The sequence below is a fragment of the Salvelinus namaycush genome, unplaced genomic scaffold (genome assembly GCF_016432855.1).
Source record: "Salvelinus namaycush isolate Seneca unplaced genomic scaffold, SaNama_1.0 Scaffold565, whole genome shotgun sequence".
NCBI lineage: Eukaryota > Metazoa > Chordata > Actinopteri > Salmoniformes > Salmonidae > Salvelinus > Salvelinus namaycush.
The window spans coordinates 14,124-28,371 of NW_024061270.1; the positions used below are offsets into that span (position 1 = coordinate 14,124).

Here is a 14,248-nt window from a genome sequence, read left to right on the forward strand (position 1 = left end):
ACAGCAGAGTGACTGCCCTGAGTTGACAGAAATCGAGCATTTTAGCATCTCATCTTCAATCATGAGAAGGGGCCTACAGGTGCGCATCAAGGTCAACAGCGACCTCTACTGCCAGTGCTCTGAAAATCTTTTTTTACTAGGCCACAACCTTTCCTACTGTAGGCTAACTAGTCTGGCTAACACCTAACTTTCAAAATCCTCCTGCTTCAGAGTCTGGAATGGCTCTTTCATGTTGTCGGCACAATGCGTCGATAATGAAGGGGGCTGTGCTGACTTGTTGGTTCTCCTCCTTGTCTTTCTCACTCAAACACCCACACCCACAGCCCCTGAGCGCCGCCCTATTCCGACACCACCGCAATAGCCTATTACACAATCCATCGTGATAGAAATTATTTACATTGAGAATGGACCACTGTTTAAAACAACAGTGAATAGAAATTCCATTAATTTGAATGCAAAATGTCCATTCAACGTATTCCAATGACAGGCTTACAGTTCATATTGCACATGGCAACTCATTGTAGGTCACTCGGTCTCCATCTTTATTTCAATAGTACTGAATTAAGTACTCTGGATATATCTGATTGGGATCAAATATGACAAAAATTCTGGGATACATGACATTGTCCACACAACTGTCATGGAAGTTAATAGCACTTTTGTCATCAGGCTTGAGGAAATCTGTCTTTCCCAGTGTAGTTTTCCCAACTATCACCTTGCACAGAAACATTGTTTTGGTCTTTTGGCTACTGAAGCCTTGTGGTGCCTCACCAAACAGAGGTACTGGATCAGTGTTCCATGGACTGTACTTATCTGCATATGAGGCAAATCTTGCAAAGTAGGTTCCTACATAAAAGGAAGAAGAGGGGTAATAATGGGGTTACTGTACCAGAGAGATTATACCTGCTGTCATACATACTATATTCATTTATAGCCTGTTTCATCATCACTTACCTTTTCCAAGAATATGGCCGTTGATACCAGCTAACCTGTTGTCAAAATTGTATGTACAAATTGAGTGTACGTTGCCGATTTTTGTTCCATGAAACAGCTTCTCCTCCTTGACCTCTGTAACACCTTGAATCCTTCCCAACTGAATCTTTTTCCTTTAAAAAGAGAATCACCATGGTTGTGAAAAAAGGCCTTCCTGCTCCTCTCATCTCTACATATCTCCCCTCACAGTCCCGTTAGTTTGGCTGCTCAGCCTACCTAAATTATCCCTCACCCATCATAGAACTGCCATTCGCAACCAATATGAGCGCTTGGAAATGAGCATCTGGACACTGCACCCACCCACTCAGGTCAGAGTGTTATCGTAGTCCGAAGGGAGAAGACACATGTTTCTGACGACTTTTAGTTGTCGACGGTAACACGAATGTCGGAATGTTGTGCGTGTATCAAAATGCAGAGAGTTTATTAGGGGTTTTACATGCTGTGTAATTTAAACTTTTTTATTTAACCTTCTTTTAAATAGGCAAGTCAGTTAAGAACAACTTCTTATTTACATTGACGGCCTACCCCGGCCAAACACTAACCCGGATGCCGCTGGGCCAATTGTGCGCCACCCTATGGGACTCCCAATCACAGCCAATTGTGATACAGCCTGGAATCGAACTATGGTCTGTAGTGACGCCTCTAGCACTGAGATGCAGTGCCTTAGACCGCTGTGCCACTCGGGAGCCCCAAAAACAATGGTTAATTACCACTAATTACTTACTGTTACTTTGATAGCTTTCGGACATATGTTCTTGATAAGGAAATATTTTTTGATAACAGACTGTCTGTCTGAGCCAGATTCGGAGCGACCTTGGCTGGGACACTGAGAACTTCCCAGTCCCAGGTCTCTCCCTATCTTAGGGGAGGGCAGGGAGACGCTATTCTCACGGACTCCCCTAAACTCTATTGGCGGGCGGATTTGATGGTTTGTGTGGAAGTATGTGTGTCACTATAAATTGAAGGTCTTTGTACTGTGCACGGCAGAACGTTCCGTGAATAAACGTTTAACTTTTGTAGACTGGGCCTCTGATAGAAATAAAACAGACAGTATCATACAAATCCTGATAGCGCAGACTGAGTAAACAAATTGAATTGGTTAATGAACAGGATAACTTAATTCTCTTATCAGTTCTACTGCATGGCTCTTACTATTCTTTAATGTTCAAGTTGCCAATACTGCTTTGCCTATTGTTTATCATATGTAGTATTATTCCATACAGCCATAAGTGTTATGGCATTGGTTGCACAAGTACTTTTGCAGAAGTGGTTTAATTGTTGTATTGGTAAACAGTCTTTTGCATGCACACGCTACAACAGCGTTTTCCATAGTGGCTTCAACATCATGTTCTAACCGGACAGCACTATAGAGGACAGAACCAAACCAATCAGAAGTATATAGCGGGTGAGGGCATTCACAGCTGACCGCTCAGACGGGTGAGGGCATTCACAGCTGACCGCTCAGACGGGTGAGGGCATTCACAGCTGACCGCTCAGACGGGTGAGGGCATTCACAGCTGACCGCTCAGACGGGTGAGGGCATTCACAGCTGACCGCTCAGACGGGTGAGGGCATTCACAGCTGACCGCTCAGACGGGTGAGGGCATTCACAGCTGACCGCTCAGACGGGTGAGGGCATTCACAGCTGACCGCTCAGACGGGTGAGGGCATACCAGCCAACCGTTTTCACGTGGTCCTTCTAGCCGGATTTAGTGACCAACAGTTTTTTACATGGTCCGTCATTTCTCCGGATTTAGCGACCAAAAGTTTTTACAATGGTCAATACAATACCAATAGTGATAGAATACCACCAAATTAGATAGGAAATGTATACTGTACTACATCTATTTCTGGAGAAATTATAATAATATTATGATGCTGATGATATAAATTAGAATTCCTCTTACCTACAGTAAAATTCCCAGAGGTCCAGGTTCTGTATTCTACAGATGGATTTGATGCGTCTGTCTAGTTCCCCCTCCTTTAAGCAGCCTGCCACATAATTATATTCAGCTGTGTCTCTCTTCAGACAGAACACCTATGGGTTAATGATGGAAATGAAATCATACTCAGATTACAAACAAACTCAGGATAAATGATAAGTAAACAAACATGTTATATTATTGCAGAATAATCGACTAAGGTTTGAATATATACTAGATACTACTTCTAACATCTGATGTGATTGAGTTAGCAACAACTTGGCTTTTATATGATCCAATTTTCCACTGGACATATATTGCTTTGTGTTCCCAAATCAATAAAAAAGAGATTACAAAAACTGATATGTAGAACATTTGTTTTATAACTTTATTTTCCTCTGCACCTGATAGGGGTATTTGGTGTCCACTGCTTCCCAGTGTGTGGGCACTGAACCAACACAAGAGCATCTAAAAGAGAAACAAAATAAACTACTTCATGTTAAAAGAAACCAAGCCACCAGTGAGTTGGTTTCACTTTCGTTTCTCAGTAAGTGAGAGTATGTGTTGCCTAAAGGTGGAGTAATACATTTCAGAGACATGTTTGATCTGGATCAATTCCATATCTTATTGAACCCCAGTGATCACAATTGCCAAATCTAAAGTTTCACCTTCCACTATTCCCAGTTTTGTGAGTCTTGTTGGATCGTTTGATTCGCCTCTGCTTCCTTGTTTTGATGTCAGTCAGAACCATCTCTGGAAATCAAAGAGTCCGTGCTATCAGTTCACAACATAAAACCTTTGATGTGAAAATAACTTCAAAACAATTACAAACAAATACTGTATGATATTATTGTGGATACAGGTTGATAGAAGGAATCAAGTAAATACCAGCAAAATCCAGCTTGTTGATGCCTCTGGATGTGGATATCTGTAACACTCCTTTTGGATTTCTTGTGTAATACCTTTCAATGTCCTCACTGGTCAGAGAATTTCTTTCCATTTGATCATTCTGAAAGAAAAATACAATTTATAAGACAAAGCAGTCTCAAACATGTAAGAGATGGACCACTGGGCACAGACGTCAATTCAACGTCTACTCCAAGTTGGTTCAACATCATTTCATTTAAATTATGTGGAAACAATTTGGACTCGACCAGTGTGTGCCCAGTGGGGGGGGGGGGGGGTAGTGGAGATTAACTCTAGACTGACAAAAGAGACAGCTACCTCAAACATGTGCCACGTTCCCCTTTCATCCAGGTAGAACCAAAGCCATGGATTTGTTTTGTAATCTGTCATAACAGGCATGTCTGAGGTGTCCATGTCCTCAACTTCTGAACTGCTTTCTGATTGAGTCCACATCTACATCAGGACAGCAAACACACATCTTATTTACTGAAACACCACTTCAATTTGGCTTGATAAAATACTAGGGAAAATGTTACTTTACCTTCTCCTGAGGTTTTCTTTTGTAGTAAAGGTGAATGGTACTGTAGCTATCCAAGATTAGCCTGCCACTCCTGACCTGGTTCAGCACTGCTTGAAAATGCTGTAGTAAAATCACCAGTCAAACCACACCCTCTTAAAGGAGGACGTCCTTGTCTGAAAGTCTGGTGTATGACGCTCACCTGTGGATTAAAATAAATCCGCTTTTTAGATGGAACGTCTGAGTCACCAATAAAGTTGATGTCAGACTTGTTTTGCAAATACAGTTGAAGTCGAAGGTTTACATACACCTTAGCCAAATACATTTAAACTTAGTTTCACAATTCTTGACATTTAATCCTAGTAAAAATTCCCTATCTTAGGTCAGTTAGGATCAACACTTTAATTTTAAGAATGTGAAATTTCAGAATAGAGAGAATGATTTATTTCATCACATTCCCAGTGGGTCAGAAGTTTACATACACTCAATTAGTATTTGGTAGCATTGCCTTTAAATTATTTAACTTGGGTCAAACATTTTGGGTAGCCTTCAACAAGCTTCCCACAATAAGCTGGGTGAATTTTGGCCCATGCCTCCTGACAGAGCTAGTGTAACGGAGTCAGGTTTGTAGGCCACCTTGCTTGCACACACTTTCAGTTCTGCCCACAAATATTCTATATGATTGAGGTCTTTTTGATGGCTACTCCAATACCTTGACTTTGTTGTCCTTAAGCCATTTTGCCACAACTTTGGAAGTATACTTGGGGTCATTGTCCATTTGGAAGAGCCATTTGCAACCAAGCTTTAACTTCCTGACTGATGTCTTGAGATGTTGCTTCAATATATCCACATAATTGTCCTTCTTCATGATGCCATCTATTTTGTGAAGTGCACCAGTCCCTCCTGCAGCAAAGCACCCACACAACAAATGATGCTGCCACCCCCGTGCTTCACGGGTGGGATGGTGTTCTTCTGCTTGCAAGCATCCCACTTTTTCCTCCAAAAATAATGATGGTCATTATGGCCAAACAGTTCTATTTTTGTTTCATCAGACCAGAGGACATTTCTCCAAAAAGTACGATATTTGTGCATGTGCAGTTCCAAACCGTAGTCTGGCTTTTTTATGGCGGTTTTGGAGCAGTGCCTTCTTCCTTGCTGAGCGGCCTTTCAGGTTATGTCGATATAGCACTCGTTTTACTGTGGATATAGATACTTTCGTACCGGTTTCCTCCAGCATCTTCACAAGGACCTTTGCTGTTGTTCTGTTTTTTTGCACTTTTCACACCAAAATACGTTCATCTCTAGGAGACAGAACACGTTTCCTTCCTGAGTGGTATGACGGCTGCGTGGTCCCATGGTGTTTATACTTGCATACTATTGTTTGTACAGATGACCGTGGTACCTTCAGGCATTTGGAAATTACTCCCAAGGATGAACCAGACTTGTGGAGGTCTACAATTATTTTTCTGAGGTCTTGGTTGATTTCCTTTGATTTTCCCATGATGTCAAGCAAAGATGCACTGAGTTTGAAGGTAGGCCTTGAAATACATCCACAGGTACACCTCCAATTGACTCAAATGATGTCAATTAGCCTATCAGAAGCTTCTAACGTCATGACATAATTTTCTGGAATATTCCAATCTGTTTAAAGGCACAGTCAACTTAGTGTATGTAAACTTCTGACCTACTGGAATTGTGATACAGTGAATTACAAGTGAAATAATCTGTCTGTAAACAATTGTTGGAAAAATTACTTGTGTCATGCACAAAGTAGATGTCCTAACCGACTTGCCAAAACTATAGTTTGCTAACAAGAAATTTGTGGTGTGGTTGAAAAACAAGTTTTAATGACTCCAACCTAAGTGTATGTAAACTTCCGACTTCAACTGTATGCCATACAAAACGTAGGTCATTTCTTCATTTTGTTGTCACTGGTCCATGATGTTCCAGTCAAGACTGGAGGAACTCACTCATTCTGCTAGTTATGATTTTTTTAAATGTGTGTATTTCCTCCTTATCCTAACGGATTGTATTCTTGAAATCTCCTGACGACTGTATAATCCTCACTAAGAAAAGACAATTGTTTAACCCCCCGCCCCTCCAAAAAAATAACAAAGACTAACTCACAATGACTTCATATGAAATGTACTAAGTTATGAGGCATGGTTATATCATCTCTGAGGGGATATCAGTCAATCCCATGCCTCAACAACATTTGAAAGTCAAATATGATTGAACAGAAATGTATGGTGTAATCTTGTGTTGTACTGCCGCCATGTGGCCAATTAGATGCACTCAGCACTTAATTTCCCTCCATTGTTTCATTTAAGTTTCCCTATCACTTAACCTTCAATGATCCTTGGCCGGTAAACATACACGTATAACATTTTAGTTTATTTACAGTGTAAATAACACAACAGTAGGCCTAAATCAAGCCCATATCAAGTTTATACATCAAAGCAGAGGACATGAAGTACTGACCAACATTACATGACTTTAAATGAACACGAAAATACTGTCATTATGACATAGTTTGACACCCTCTCATTAAGAGGAAAGACAATTTTAATTCAGCTCAAGAAAATATTCATGGGGGTATTTCCTTCTTGAACAATGTACAATGTGCAGAATGAGGGAGGTAGATTGTTTAAGGGGTAAGAGAGTGCTTATCATGCATATATCAACTACATACATTACACATATACAGGTAGCCTACTGCATTGTCAGATCATGGTACCAATAGCGGTGAAGGAGAAAGCAGTAGATTTTAAGACATATTGGCCTTTAAAAGCCATCTTGGCCGAAGGTCTTGGCCTCAATTAACTCAGGCAATCAATCACTTGACTTGCACAAACAGTCCCCAAAGAGATTCATCCGGTTTCTTAGCTTAGCAACACTAGCTAGGCCTATATCCTAGCTTTCATTTACAAAATGCTTCTGCTACAGTACAGTACACAGAGACGAGCTGACTATAAGCCTCATGCATGATATGATGTGATAGTACAACTGCAGTGTTTGCATTGTCTGTTTAGTTAGAATTGGAGCAACTCTATGTGAAATCTATCTAGTTTTCCTAGAAATCCAATTTCTTTGGTAACTATATTTGTTATATATACAGTACCAGTCAAAGTTTGGATACACCTACTCATTCAAGGGTTTTTCTTTATTTTTACTATTTTCTACATTGTAGAATAATAGTGAAGACCTCAAAACTATGAAATAACACATATGGAATGATGCAGCAACCAAATAAGTGTTAAACAAATCAAAATATATTTTATTATTGAGATTCTTCAAAGTAGCCACCCTTTGCCTTGATGACAGCTTTGCACACTCTTGGCAATCTCAACCAGTTTCATGAGGTTGTCACCTGGAATGCATTTCAATGAACAGGTGTGCCTTGTTAAAAGTTAATTTGTGGAATTTCATTCCTTCTTAACGCATTTGAGACAATCAGTTGTGTTGTGACAAGTCCATATTATGGCATAAACAGCTCAAATAAGCAAAGAGAAACGATAGTCCATCATTACTTTAAGACATGAAGAACTTTGAAAGTTTCTTCAAGTGCAGTCTCAAAAACCATCAAGCGCTATGAAGAAACTGGCTCTCATGAGGACCGCCACAGGAATGGAAGACCCAGAGTTACCTCTGCTGCAGAAGATAAGTTCATTAGAGTTACCAGCCTCAGAAATTGCAGCCCAAATAAATGCCTCAGAGTTAAAGTAACAGACACATCTCAACATCAACTTTTCAGAGACTCAGATCTTCATGGTTGAATTTCAGCAACAAAAAAACACTACTAAAGGACACCAATAAGAAGAAGAGACTTGCTTGGGCCAAGAAACACACGCAATGGACATTAGACCGGTGGAAATCTGTCCTTTGGTCTGATGAGTCCACATTTGAGATTTTTTGTTACAACCGCTGTGTCTTTGTGAGACGCAGAGTAGGTGAACGGATGATCTCCGCATGTGTGGTTCCCACCGTGAAGCATGGAGGAGGAGGTGTGATGGTGTGGGGGTGCTTTGCTGGTGACACTGTCTGTGATTTATTTAGAATTCAAGGCACACTTAACCAGCATGGCTACCACAGCATTCTGCAGCGATACGCCATCCCATCTGGTTTGCGCTTAGTGGGACGATCATTTGTTTTTCAACAGGACAGACCCAAAACACACCTCCAGGCTGTGTAAGGGCTATTTGACCAATAAGGAGAGTGATGGAGTGCTGCATCAGATAACCTGGCCTCCACAATCACCCGACCTCAACCCAATTGAGATGGTTTGGGATGAGTTGGACCGCAGAGTAAAGGAAAATCAGCCAACAAGTGCTCAGCATATGTGGGAACTCCTTCAAGACTGTTGGAAAAGGATTCCTCATGAAGCTGGTTGAGAGAATGCCAAGAGTGTGCAAAGCTGTCATCAAGGCAAAGGGTGGCTACTTAGAAGAATCTAAAATATATTTAGATTTGTTTAACACTTTTTTGGTTACTACATGATTCCATATGTGTTATTTCATAGTTTTGATGTCTACACTATTATTCTACAATGTAGAAAATATTACAAGAGCAGATTACTGTACAGTTACAATGAATATATCCCTTATACACAGTACCAGTCAAAAGTTTGGATACACCTACTTATTCAATGTCTATCTATGAAATCAGGTCCTTGTATACAGGAGTAGGGCAAGTCAAACATTTGTTTACTTTATGTTGGCGACTTCGCTTGTAATAGTGAGTTATTGCATCCTGGTCACCAAAGTAGTTATTCAGTCTACATCCTCATTAGAAGTGTGTTGCACTTTTTAGCTTTGCTTGACTATGGTCATGTTGGACCCAAACAGTCAAAGGAAAAGAAAAAAAGAATACCTGCACACTGTTAGAACGCTCCCGAAACGTATTCGCAACGTTTCGACAACACAGGGTGATCCTGCCACGAAACATTGCTAATCCATTTCGGGAACACTCCAACAGTGTGCAGTTACTTTTCAGTTTTTTCAAATACGCCACCTCTCGCCCTGACCAACCCACAAGTCTCTAAACACAGTAAATAGACAAACCACTCTTTACGAACTCTACAGCTTTTATAGAAACATAGTCTTCTTGTATGGTCTTCCCTGTTCTGCCATAGTAATCCATTAAGGCACTTCTTATGATCCAAGTCCCAGTCAGGCCTTGAATCAAACAGCGGGAAGTCATCATGGCCGTCCATTGAGTCCCTCCTCTCTCGACCTCTCCCCTGATGTTTCTGAATCCCAATCCCGTCCTGGTAAAAAAAAATCTGCCCCATGTACATTGTGTGATAACGTCCCTGATCACCCCATAGGCGTCAGTAGAACTCAATGAGATACTCTGGGTAAATCTGGTTGCAGTCGAAGATGACGTAGATCTTTGGGTTGGCGAGGTCGTCCACACAGCTATCGAAGAAGTTGCTGTAGCTCATGTCCTTGGATGGCGGTCGGCAGAACAGCGGATTGCCTAACGTGGACTCGCCGACCAGCACTCTGGCCAGGAACATGGTCTTATATGGAGGCTCGCTTGAAAATATCGGCGGGGCTAGTCCGTGCTTCTGCAAGGCAAAGTTATGTTTCCCCGTCGTAAGGCAGAATTTGCTAGAATACTTGGCGTCTCGGGCAAAATAACTCCCTGAGAAATGATGGGAAGGACAGTATTAGAATGCTATGTTTGAACAGTTGAAACTACTGCTGCAAAATTCCGAGAACTTTGCCAAAATTCCCAGGTTTTCCAGAAATCAAAGTTGGAAGATTCTCAGAATCAGGCAGGAAATCCAGGAATACTCTAACCGGGATTTCTGGAAAACCGTGAAATTGTGAGAAAGTTACGATTTCATGACACAACACAGGTGGAATCTACCTCTGCCATAGACGTCCCCGTGGCTCCCAGTTAGCCGCCAGTCAAAGTTATATGTGCATATAGCCTGCACGTTGCTGTGGCCTGTGCCATGAAATAACATTTTCTCCTCAATGTCCACAACTCGCTTTATCTTCCGCAATTGTTGTTTTTTCCTTTAGAAATTGGAGTAAAAACACAAAAGCATTGATCAGTCTCAGCATTTAGGTTAATTATGTTTTCCAACCAAAAGATCTCTAAGAAGTTATCGAAAAAGGTCTATCTATCTAATTCAAACCATCATTCCAAACTGGGATTCTAGGTGCTATCATCAAAATAATTTAGATACTCAACTATACTAACATCATTATAATACCTTATAATACCTCCACACACACACACGCACATCTCTACCTGCAAAAGAACTCCCACAGATCCAGGTTCTGTATCCTCTGAATAGATTTGATAGGGTGACACATGGTCCTTTCATAGAGTCTGACCACTTCCTTGAATTCATAAGTATCTCTGGCCAATGAGACGAGCTGAAAAATAAAGATCCTATTAAATTACTGGTATTCTAATTCCTAATTCTACAAGGTGAAAGAGAATAGTCAATCAGACATGGGTATACTGCAAATCAATGACACACAGTGTTTTAGTTAGAAAGAAACAAACTGGCTAAAGAGAGTCATGGAGTAGGTAGATACATTGATTAAACTTTACTTAAAGGTCCAATAAAGCTGTTTTTATCTCAATATCAAATCACATTTTCTGGGAAACAAATAAGTACCTTACTGTGGATATTCTTTCTATTAAAATGGTCAAAAATAAACAAAAATAGCTTCTTAGCAAAGAGCAATTTCTCAAGCAAGAATTTTGCTAGGAATGTCTGGAAGTGGTCTGAGTACAGAGGGGAAAACTGAAAACTAGCTGCTATTGGCAGAGAGATTTGGAACTCTCTTTCTTATTGGTCTATTAACACATTTTTCACCTGGTGACGTCAGCAGGCAGGCCAAAACTCCATCCCACCAAAACAGGCAGAAATTGCAGGCGGTCTTTTCAAACAGCTCTTACACTAAAAGGGCATTATCATAATTTTACAGTATTATTCCAACCTCATAGTGTTGAAATATATACCAAATACAGAAAAACATGTTTTCGACTGGACTTGGCCTTTAAAGGTAGTCAGCAATGCACAAAGTAAATAGCAATATCGGGCCGATTTCCACAACAACTAAGAGCATTGAAGTGCAAGGCGAAACCTCTCCACTGTTGTCTCGCAGCTATCACGTTGTAGAAGATTGACGTGTCGCCCTGCACATGTGCAGATACACTGTGATACTCTGTCAGTGCATCATCTTGCACCGCGCTCATCTGCAACATCTGCGGTGCTACTCGTGGCAACGTCATGTCTCTGAATATCAGTTGAACACTGACAGGTATAATGCATTATAAGACTTGTCATAAGCATTTATTACTCTACTTTTACAGGTAACACGACTAGGTCTAGAGCAGGTAACACGACTAGGTCTTGAGCAGGTAACACGACTAGGTCTTGAGCAGGTAAGACGACTAGGTCTTGAGCAGGTAACACGACTAGGTCTTGAGCAGGTAACACGACTAGGTCTTGAGCAGGTAAGACGACTAGGTCTTGAGCAGGTAACATGCTGGTCAGGAGTTACCTGTATTTCTACACCTGCCCCATTCAGATAATAACCTGAACCGGCAAAAGTCGGGTAAAGCTCTCTGTCTGAAAGAGGTAGATACACAGCATATTGTCCACACACATCCTTTTCCCCTTACCTGATAAGGCTCGTCTGTATTTATTCTCTCCCAGTGGCAGGGCACCGGCAGGGCCAGATTATCACAAATGAACCTGGGCGAGGGTGACAGATGCATATACACAATTCAGACACATACTGTACAGGTCAGGCCTGGGTCCAACTGCTCGGTGGTTATTATGTCAATGCCCTTAGTTACACATCCTTTTATTTTCACCCAAAATGTAGCACAACATGCATAAGGTTTAACCATAGAACAGGTGACGCTTCTAACCCCACAATAGACTAAAGTTAGCTCCAGGAAGTAAGCTCCAGGAAGTGAAACTGACCACAGAGCCAATGGAGAGCACTCAGAACTCTGTATTTCTTAGTTATACAGTTACAGGCCTGTGGGCTACCTGCATGTCTGAGTTATACAGCTACATGCCCGTGGGTGACCCCATTGGTACAGCTCAGACTCACCTAAAGCCAGTGGCAGAGTGGAACGCCCGTTTGATTGGCCGTTGTTTCCCGGTTGTGACATTGATCTGCTTCATGACTGGTTGTGAAACAAAGACAAACAAAGATCAGGGAATTAGAGACAGACTCCAACATATCCAATGATTGTCAATGATACTGTATAGATGTGTGCCAGTACTGTACTGTTCTTGGTACCTGAGAAGTCCAGTCTGTAGGTGTACTTGGCGGTGTAAAACTCCATGACACCGTGTTGATTCCTGCTGTAATTCTGTTCTATCTGCTCACTGGTCACAGAGCATGCAGCACTTGGATCAATCTGCCACAACCAGAACAAATTGCAAATGAGACTGGGATGGGTAGAGTGAGTGAGGGGATGGGTGGATGGATGCAGTAAAAATGTATGGATGGATGCAGTAAAAATGTATGGATGGATGGAATAATGAAGGAATGGATCGATAGATCAAGTGAGAGGATGGATGGATGAGGAATGCATAGGTGGTGATATGTCCTGTACCTCAAACATGTGCCACACTCCACATTCAGCTAGGTAATACCAGCACCAGACAGCCTCTGACGTGTCCATCTCCTCCACCATCTCTGAGGACTCCTCCTCAGGTGCCCTTATGGCAAACATGCCTGGACCTGGGAAGAGCAGTATACAATGTCATTGCATTGGCTTATAGTGGATAAGGAGTATGCTAGGTTTATCTTCAGCATGACATTTCTTATTTTTAAATATCTGTTCTCATATTTCTCGGTAATTTGCTTGCAACTATGAACAATACCTATGTGAACTGCACCAATATGTTTCCAACAACAGCATTAGGTTCTTCCTGGTTGGCAGAAGAACTGTCTGCCGACATGTCATCAGCTTGTTGCAAATTCTCTGCACCCCGAAGTGGATGTGTGTCTACATGTCAAATAGACGAACACAATTCACTAAGCTGCTATCAAACACCAGCAATATGTTTATCACATCGGGTATATAGTCTATAGGAAATATAACTAGCTACTAGCATGAAATATAGCAGGCTATCTTACCGGTTTATCGAGCGATTAGCCTGCCTCAGTCCTAGCTACTGCGTTTAATAACCTCTTCTAGAATTGGCAATCATATATTCCAGCTAACCACATTTCGCCCCGTGCTGCAAAATCGTATTTAGCACCCAGCATCGAAGATCTTTTGTAGAATTATGCGAATGCATTTGCGTTTCTATTCCGATTGCTATGTTTACATTCGTTTCCTGGTAGCAAAAAAAAAACGTCACAGAGCACGTCATAATTCCAAGTCTCTCCCACTGATGTATGATGCCGCGTCAGCAACAAACATGTTCCAAAACAATTTACCTCCAGGCGTAAATTGGTTCCTTGAATTGAAAATGTATCTTATGTATTTGTTACAACATCATATTTAGCTTTTTAGTTAATAACAAAAATAATGAAATTTTCCTAGAATCATTAATGACATCTCCCCGAGTTCCGACTTCAGTGCATTCCAGACAACTGGGAACTCGAACAAAAACGAGCTCCTACTGTGAAAAAATCGTTTAGAAGGTCATCCAACTCGGAAATCCATGGGGTGCGTTTGTAAATTTGCTCTGGCTATCTACTCCGATTTCAGAGCGCTCTCGTCTGAGTGTGCCAGAGCGCAGAATAACTGATGAATTTACGAACGCTCAACACCCTGTTGAATATGCCGTGTCAGTAAACCTTGGCAAAAAAAAGCGTAATTAAATTGTTGCCAGCAGCACAGTTAGAGTCACCAACGCTCTGGATAACATGAAAACAGCCTAACCAGCTCTGCTAGAGCAAGACAAATG

The 14,248-nt window shown here is 41.3% G+C and overlaps 2 protein-coding genes across 2 annotated transcripts; both read right to left on the reverse strand.

Moving 5' to 3' along the window:
* On the reverse strand, nucleotides 1-4,470 carry LOC120041862 (protein mono-ADP-ribosyltransferase PARP11-like). The gene is made up of 8 exons (XM_038986729.1): nucleotides 4,363-4,470; nucleotides 4,140-4,274; nucleotides 3,804-3,924; nucleotides 3,584-3,668; nucleotides 3,320-3,383; nucleotides 2,901-3,031; nucleotides 955-1,106; nucleotides 1-846 (listed from the first exon to the last, which is right to left on the reverse strand). Exons 2-8 carry the CDS (start codon nucleotides 4,272-4,274, stop codon nucleotides 548-550), a joined length of 987 nt encoding a protein of 328 aa, XP_038842657.1. The 5' UTR covers nucleotides 4,363-4,470; the 3' UTR covers nucleotides 1-547.
* A 4,400-nt stretch (nucleotides 4,471-8,870) lies between these two features.
* LOC120041860 (protein mono-ADP-ribosyltransferase PARP11-like) lies at nucleotides 8,871-13,658 on the reverse strand. The gene is made up of 8 exons (XM_038986727.1): nucleotides 13,470-13,658; nucleotides 12,943-13,070; nucleotides 12,624-12,744; nucleotides 12,432-12,507; nucleotides 11,992-12,064; nucleotides 10,603-10,730; nucleotides 10,213-10,364; nucleotides 8,871-9,984 (listed from the first exon to the last, which is right to left on the reverse strand). Exons 2-8 carry the CDS (start codon nucleotides 13,060-13,062, stop codon nucleotides 9,668-9,670), a joined length of 987 nt encoding a protein of 328 aa, XP_038842655.1. The 5' UTR covers nucleotides 13,063-13,070; nucleotides 13,470-13,658; the 3' UTR covers nucleotides 8,871-9,667.
* Nucleotides 13,659-14,248: the final 590 nt, after the last annotated feature.

What these genes read in the sequence shown, in the direction of transcription:
- LOC120041862 (XM_038986729.1), bottom strand. Translation starts at nt 4,274, where the DNA reads ATGTGGACTCAATCAGAAAGCAGTTCAGAAGTTGAGGACATGGACACC. An exon ending in GAACGTGGCACATGTTTGAG is followed by an intron (nt 3,925 to 4,139) that starts GTAGCTGTCTCT and finishes TTTTTCTTTCAG; the next exon opens with AATGATCAAATGGAAAGAAA. An exon ending in CGGCCATATTCTTGGAAAAG is followed by an intron (nt 847 to 954) that starts GTAAGTGATGAT and finishes CCTTTTATGTAG; the next exon opens with GAACCTACTTTGCAAGATTT.
- LOC120041860 (XM_038986727.1), bottom strand. Translation starts at nt 13,062, where the DNA reads ATGTTTGCCATAAGGGCACCTGAGGAGGAGTCCTCAGAGATGGTGGAG. An exon ending in CACTCTGCCACTGGCTTTAG is followed by an intron (nt 12,065 to 12,431) that starts GTGAGTCTGAGC and finishes ACCCTCGCCCAG; the next exon opens with GTTCATTTGTGATAATCTGG. An exon ending in CTGTGGGAGTTCTTTTGCAG is followed by an intron (nt 10,365 to 10,602) that starts GTAGAGATGTGC and finishes CAATTTCTAAAG; the next exon opens with GAAAAAACAACAATTGCGGA.